The following is a 7,655-nucleotide window of genomic DNA, read 5'->3' on the forward strand; positions in this document are numbered from 1 at the left end:
AAATGACTGGACTCTAAATTAAATTGTAGTTTAGTGAAAATTAAGAAAAAGTCAAGATAGAATCGAAAGAGCCAAGAGTACAAATCCAAGCAAAATTGGTTGAACCTAGTAAACATCAGTGATTAAAGAAGTTTTTTTCGAAACAAGAAATAGATAAATTTAAAAAAGAATAGAGACAGTTGCTATGCATGCAACAAGCCCAGTCATTCAAAAAGTGATTGCTAAAAGTAGAAGTATACAAGTTCTAATAAGGCAAAGTGGAACTTCACTGAGCTGTATGTATTTACAGCAATGGTAACTAAGGTGAACTTGATCGAAAATCAAAGGTGTGAGCCATTGACATTGGTGCTACTAGTATATAAGTGCCGAACAAAATTATTTTTTTATTTATTTAATAATTGAATTTGGAGACCTATTTTACATGGGAAATTCCTATACATCTCGGGTAATTTGGCAAGGGGCACGTTTTATTGAAGTTGTTTTCAAGAATGACCCTGATGCTAAAAGATGTAACTTGTACCAGAGATCGTCGAAACCAATGGGATAAACCAGTGCCACCCATTTCACTCGGTTGTGATAGTCGAATTGCTATAGCTAAGGCAAAATTTTGGATGTATCATGGAAAGAAAAGGCATATATGCCTAAGATATAACCTTGTGGGCAATATACAAACAAATGAGATTATAGCAATATACTTTGTAAAGTCATAATCAAATCTGACTAATATCCTCAAAAAGCATCAAGCTAATAAGGTTATATATACATGATTTATCTAAAGGAAGGATACCCAACTTAGGTGTTAGAAGATCCTTAAATTAGATTAAAAGGATAAAAGCGGGTCACTTGATGACTTGTTTAGTACTACTATGTTGCTCATTCTAGTTAAATGATAAAGTAGTACCTATGGCAATGACAAGAGGATGAGTTGTGATACTCTTAATCTGCTATAACTTACAAATACGAGGGTGTGTTAACTATGGTGCACACTATGGGCTAACCTAAGTGGATATAAGAAGTGAGACAAGACTTAATGTAGATTTAAGTCCCAAAGACATTTGCAATGATGTCATTTCATTTTAATGTGCTAAGTTTATTTGTCATGTTTTTCCTACATTTCAAAAGTGTAGAAAAATTATTAGAAAGTTTTAAAAAATAATGTTTCGAAAAGTGCATATTATTTTGTCTTTGGTGCACTACTTGTTGTTCCCCACATGAGTGATTTATCTTGAAAATTTTAATCCCACAATGTTTGAGGACGGCTAAGAGGAGAGGTATATCAATGGTAATGGTTCAACAAGGATGTAAGCCTTTAGGAGAGACTATCCCTTCTCCTAGATCCGAGGTGTCTTTTTATTATACACGAGTGCCGGGAGTCACGTGGTGTGGTATGGGAGTGGGTATAAAATACTTATATTTTTTTTTATATGGAATTGGGCCTATTTTCTACATTGGGCTGGACTTGGACTTATGGCCATTTTATGTGACTTAATTTTTCATGGGCTTGGTCCCATTTAAACAGACTTAATTGTTACATGGGCTTGGGCCCATTTAAATGGTATAGTAATTGAACGTAGGTGTCCATTGATATATTCATTTCGTAGGTGTCCATAGACACACCTCTTCAAAGGGATACTTTGAAAGGTGTCTACTCCTATAAAAATTAAGTACTAGGCCATTCTCAGTTCATCCAATCTACTCGAGTTGCTCTCTCTCTGTCTATCTCTCTCTTTGTGTGTGTGCAACAATGTTGTTCTTCTTACCTTTGCATATCGTTTTGGTACTTTGAATCTGTTTCCTTTTTCCTGAAGTCGAGCACAACCTAATCAGGTTTTCTTGACGGGGTCTTAGTCGAGAGAGTGCACGTAGACTGATAGGGGTTGTTTTATCTAGGGAGACCAATTCATACCAACTTAGCTACGCTAGTAAATGGGGGAACTGAGGTCTTAAGGAAAGTGACCGGTGGCACGACTCAACCCACCGATTTCTCCTAATCTTGATTCAATGTTTATAGTGACGTACGCAACAGACTCATTAGTGCTTCAACAACCTTGAGTTATAGAAGTTTATGGTAGTCATCATCATCATCATAAGTAAAGTGTTAAACTCTTTTGAACGTCATTATTACACTAACCAAACCATTCAACCAAAAATCCTCAACTACATATAGGTTGAGGACTTAGGGCTGTACATAGCATTGCTCCATCTGAATAAAATCCATGAAACAGAAAAAAACAGGTTAATGTTTGCATTAAAAGAAACATTTAGTGCTAAAATCCACTCAAGTGGAATTTATAGAAATGAAGAAGTTTGTTATAGAGGCAAAATCTTTGGGGCTAGCTTCCTCAAATGTTGTTTGCCATAGTTGTTCATTATAGTGAATGAAAACTAGTGCTTTTGGAATTGGATTGTACTTATTGATTCATCTTTCAGAACTTTGCAGGATCTCAATCAAATTGTAGCCATTATGGATGTGTTACATTGAGCAAAAATTGCAGCAAAATCATTGTGTCATTCGTTCGATCCATAGCACTGTAAGGTGCTAAAACGCCTGCTTTGCAAAAATTCAATGATTTACATAACGCCCGCTTTTCAAGTCTATTCTGAAAGCATACATATATTGATGTATTTCTATTATGTACCTTAGAAATAATGTTTATTTCATTCTTTTGAGCTGTTGAATAATGAGAAAATTGAAAATGAAATATACTTCAGAAGAAAAAAAAAAAAAAAAGGCAATTGCCTATACATAAATGCTCACCAAGGAGAACAAAATGGGGAATACTGCAAATGCCAAGAGCCAATAGCAGAAAAGAAATCCAAGACATCCATCATGATTTTCTAGTGATCTTGCATCCCTTAAGAGTGACAGAAATGGAAAAGGAACACTTGTAAGAGGCACAGTAATACTTTCATGTTAGTATTAACATGAAACTGGACTAGAGAAACGTGCATGGCCTTGGCTTCCGGTGCTTTTTCTTCGGTTTTGGTGGCCGCAGAACTACCTTGATTGCAGAATCAAACACCACTTTCACATTCTAAGAGACAGAAACCAAGAGAAGATGTTAGCTGAAGCCTGAAAATATTTTCATCCTGTAGTGCAAATTAATAATTCATCACTTTGGTCCATAGTAAGTTATGATCTGTATTTGGAAGCATTTTTGGTTCCATCAATTGATGGAGGACCTCCCTGAAGTACCCATGACCCTATAAGTGTCCCAACCTAATCGGAAAGGGTCACAATAAGAGAACCCATTTATTGGATGGTTGGTTTAGGACTCATCTACTTGCAATTATACTATGTTAGGAGATATTTTAAGATCAATGGATAACATCCTGGCCATTGAATATTTGGTTATCGCGAGGGAAGAAGATTGTTAAATCTTCACAGACAAGTGATTAGTTCGCAGAATATTAATACCAGCTCAATGGTAAAGGCATTGGATTTGGGATAATGGTGTCTCAGAATTCTGTAATCCCACTACTCCAATATCCAATTTTTTAGTGCTAACCTATTTGACAGCATTTTCCCATGTCCAAGAGTCGCATTGAGAAGTTATTGCTTGTGACTTATGTTGTACATAAGACATCAATACATACTAGTATGGTTTTAGTGGAACTCAAAATACACTGAGCTTACAGAAGTATTAAAGCCCAAATACCTGCTGAGTCTTGGAGCTGCATTCGATATAAACTGCTGCACCAATCATCTTCTTCAATTCCTCACCCTGCTCCAATCACGTCTTAGTGAAACGAAAATGACGAAATATACAAAGAATAATAAAACAAAACAAAAAGAATTATATATTGAATATCAGATTTTTTGTTCTTGTCTGTTCATGGGTAACTTGCCTGAGCTGTCGTGATTGGTGTTGCTCCAGGATGGTTCATCAAAAACTGCTTGTCTTCACGTAAATCTGCAATTAATCAGAGTCATAACTGTTTAAAAAAAATATATTTTGAAATTTGTACTGGAGATGTGGTCAATTTTGAGGCTTTAGAGGTGTGGTTTTAGTCGAAGTCCAACCCTATAGACTGGACAGTGAGCTGGCATAGAGAGATTAAAATATTAATGATTCTAGAAAACAGAATGAAATCACTATCTGTTGTCCTTCCAACAGAATCAAGGCATCAAGTCATTATTGCCAATATTTTGTGAGGTATCAGCTGGGATCCCTCAATGAAACTTATCAAGTCAGGAAACCAAACGAGGTAAACACCTCAGAAATTATAAAACTTAAAATGCCTGTATGGTTACTGGGTTGATTGATCTTACCAAGCTTGGTTCCTACCAGCACGATGGGAACGTTTGGAGAATAATGTCTCAGCTCAGGGATCCACTGTGATTGGACAAAATATGTTAGATTCCCCTGTTCAGAGGATAACAGTTACTTTGCAATGGCAAAAGGGAGTTACCTTCTTGGAGATATTCTCATAACTGGCCTTGCTGATGAGAGAGAAAGCCAATAGAAACACATCAGCACCTCTATAACTTAGAGGTCTCAGTCTGTTGTAATCTTCCTGCCCTGAAAATTGCAATACATCCAAAACTATGAATTTCCTTTTCAAGTTCCTTTAGGTGATGATTTTGGCTCTTGAAATTCAACCAACAGAGAAATAGGTTATTGGTCAATTTGTTTTGATACTACAATTGCAAGATTAATGGTTAGATTAGGAGTTTCATATGTCTCCAGTTCACTTTTTTTGAGGGATAAAACGAAGGAATTTTACGGCAAGTGACTGTCTATATCAATGTACTCAAACCGAGTCAAGCTGAATCAAGAAGTTTATTTCCATCAAACAATTTGATTGTTTTGTGTAGTTAACCATATAATATATGTTTTTTTCCCACTTTTCGCAACCATTAAAGACTAAAGAGAGAACCATGGGTGGATCTTGATGTCTACATTGAAAAAATGCTGAAACATGAATTTTGGCGTTTAGAGTTTCTCAATTGTTTTCCATATTTTCGCTTTCATTTTCATAATTTGCAGTGCCTTGAAATATTTAACAACCCATCATGATTCAAGTTAATTCCCCAGAAAACCCACCAGTGTCATGCTTTGTGTAGCCTAATTAAGGTATCCTGGTTTTCCTACTTTTGCTAGTGTATGTCTACTGTTTTGGCTACAATGAAGGACTCATAAGAGATATACTGAAAGTTCATATAAAGGGCTCTTTCAATTTGAGTTATTAAAGTTTGGATTTAGATCAACTCCCCCAAGTGAATACAATCACAGAACACCAAAGAACCTTATCTAATTCCTGCAAGAACCTGTAACCAAACAGAGCATAATAAAACCCTAAACTCACCTGCAGTGTCCCATAGTCCAAGATTCACTGTACTCCCATCCACCACAACATTGGCACTGAAGTTGTCAAACACAGTGGGAACATAATCCTAACACCAAAAGGGCAAAAACCAAAAAAAGAGAAAGGTAAAGCAAAACCTAAGGGATCAGAAACACCATAATAAGTAAATCATCACCATTGTCATGAATAATACCGTTGGGAAGGTGTTACTTGTGTAAGAGATAAGCATACAAGTCTTCCCTACAGCTCCATCGCCCACAGTCACACATTTGATGAATCTTGCTGTGGTCATTTTTCAAAATTCCTCTTTCTTCCTCCAATTCTTGATCAGCAGTTCTGTAAGGTTTAAATTCCTTCTCTTCTTCCCATCCTTCCTTGATCACAACTCTCCCTTTTCTATTTCACCACCAAGAAACATCAACAGCTCATATATAAAAACAAATGGAAGAGGACCCAAAAGAGAGGATGATCATAGAGAGAGAGAGAGAGAGAGAGAGAGAGAGAGAGAGAGATGATTTTAGGAATATTTGGTGATGTCTTGGAAACAGATTTGAGTTTGAATTTAAAAAAAGAAGTGGGGTACTCACCAGTCAGTTACCCACTTTTGCTGTGCCTTATTTTCTTTACAATGATTGTCAATATGGCTTTTCCGTTTCTTTAAGTGCAAGGCCAGAGCTAAAAAGAGCAGCAAAGTCGAGGTTTGGTGCTGGTGTTAGTTGGTTAAGTGTTGGAGAAGGGAGACTGGGAAATGATGAGAAAATGGAGGGGTTGGCTTACTTAACTAAAGCACTACAGTTGGATTAAGATGTAAAGGAATGCCAAAAATATAAGATAAGCAACCATGATGTGGGGTCTATTTTGGCTGGTCTTTGCTGCTGGGATTGCAACACATAGCCATCCCTCAACTGGGCCCCATTTTCAAAGTGTACAACAAATAATCACATAATTCTATCATGAAGATTTTTTTTTCGTTAACTAAGGTGTCCGGATCAACTTACGTGTATGTTAACAAATTCTCGGGAAGACTGTCACAAAGATTTACGTGGTTCAATAAAATTATTTGCATCACAATGAGATAAGATCTTTTTCACCATCAATAGATAATAGAGTCACAATTGCTCATTCGGAGGCTCTCTCAAATTGATTACAGAAAAAAATATGCACTACAAATATAAGTGTAACCCTATATAAATAATTTATCAAATATCATATATCCCTTTTTTTTTTTGGGGGGGGTGGGGGGGAGAATCTTCATATCAAGTGATATCCGATGAGTTATTTTCATTTATGGTTACCCAAGGAGATCTCCTTGGTGGACCATCTGACTGTGAGGCATAGGCTGCCACTGGGTTTATTAGCATCACATGTACTATAGGAAACCAGAAGGGCCGCACCATGAAATTAAGTGGGCTCACAAGGGTCACAATGCCAACTGGATTGAGTTCTGTACTATGGCCCAGAGGCCTTTAAAACCAAAGTCAGGAACTTCTAAATGGTCCCCAATTTTAAAAAATTCAAAAACCAGAAAATTATTATTGTTAGAGCCATTAGGGATCATTCATTGGGTTCGAATTCTCTGCGGTGAGCTGTAAATGGCATTGAAGATCCAACAATTGGGAGAATCCTAGCATACATCCCAGCCGTTGGATCCTCACTGCCTCATCGTCGAGGACTTTTATACCATTCATGGCAGTCATGTATGTCTTAACTTCTTCATTGTGTGACATTCCTTGGTATTTGTCCTAATGGTGAGGGAGGCTTTATTCTTTCTTGCGTTGCTCCTTGTTAAGCTTTTGGGGCCCTCTTTGCTCTCTTAGGGCATGTCCTAATAAAGTAGGGCTGCGCTTTATTGTATTCACATGTTCCTTTTCTTTTCCTTGGGCAATAAAGTTGGTATTATCTATTAAAGAAAAAAATGTGTTAGCGTCTATAGGACCAATCCTTCATCCACACGAGTATAGGGTTGAGTTTTTCATGTTGGCTGGTCAGTTGTCCATGGCCAATCCCTACGAACAATCCTTAGATCCGCCCCTAGCTCTATAATCCTATTTTGGGTGGTATTGCTCAAGGTGCTCGAAAAGTAAAAATCACTTCCATTTGAGAGAAGAGAACCACCTTACCTGTTTGGTCCAATCGTACAATAAGGCTTCATTTGATATCAAGAGGAATTAAAGGGAATTTTATACTTAGTTTTTTTTTTTTTTGTAATAATTACCTCCGTATGACTATATCACTAACTCTAAATCATTCTATATTTAACTATTAAATTATGAGAGAAAGATTGCTACCCAATAGTTTTGCTGCATATGCCCAGACACATGGGGAAGTGGAGCCCGGGCGTCACA

At 36.9% G+C, this 7,655-nt stretch overlaps 1 protein-coding gene across 1 annotated transcript; it reads right to left on the minus strand.

Annotated features, from left to right (window-relative positions):
* Window positions 1-2,679: 2,679 nt before the first annotated feature.
* Window positions 2,680-6,032, minus strand: LOC122093250 (rac-like GTP-binding protein RAC2). The gene is made up of 8 exons (XM_042663535.1): window positions 5,898-6,032; window positions 5,504-5,706; window positions 5,311-5,398; window positions 4,414-4,523; window positions 4,274-4,337; window positions 3,850-3,914; window positions 3,660-3,725; window positions 2,680-3,035 (listed from the first exon to the last, which is right to left on the minus strand). Exons 2-8 carry the CDS (start codon window positions 5,600-5,602, stop codon window positions 2,937-2,939), a joined length of 591 nt encoding a protein of 196 aa, XP_042519469.1. The 5' UTR covers window positions 5,603-5,706; window positions 5,898-6,032; the 3' UTR covers window positions 2,680-2,936.
* Between the last annotated feature and the right edge of the window lie 1,623 nt (window positions 6,033-7,655).

The sequence above is a fragment of the Macadamia integrifolia genome, chromosome 11 (assembly GCF_013358625.1).
Source record: "Macadamia integrifolia cultivar HAES 741 chromosome 11, SCU_Mint_v3, whole genome shotgun sequence".
Taxonomy (NCBI): Eukaryota; Viridiplantae; Streptophyta; class Magnoliopsida; order Proteales; family Proteaceae; genus Macadamia; species Macadamia integrifolia.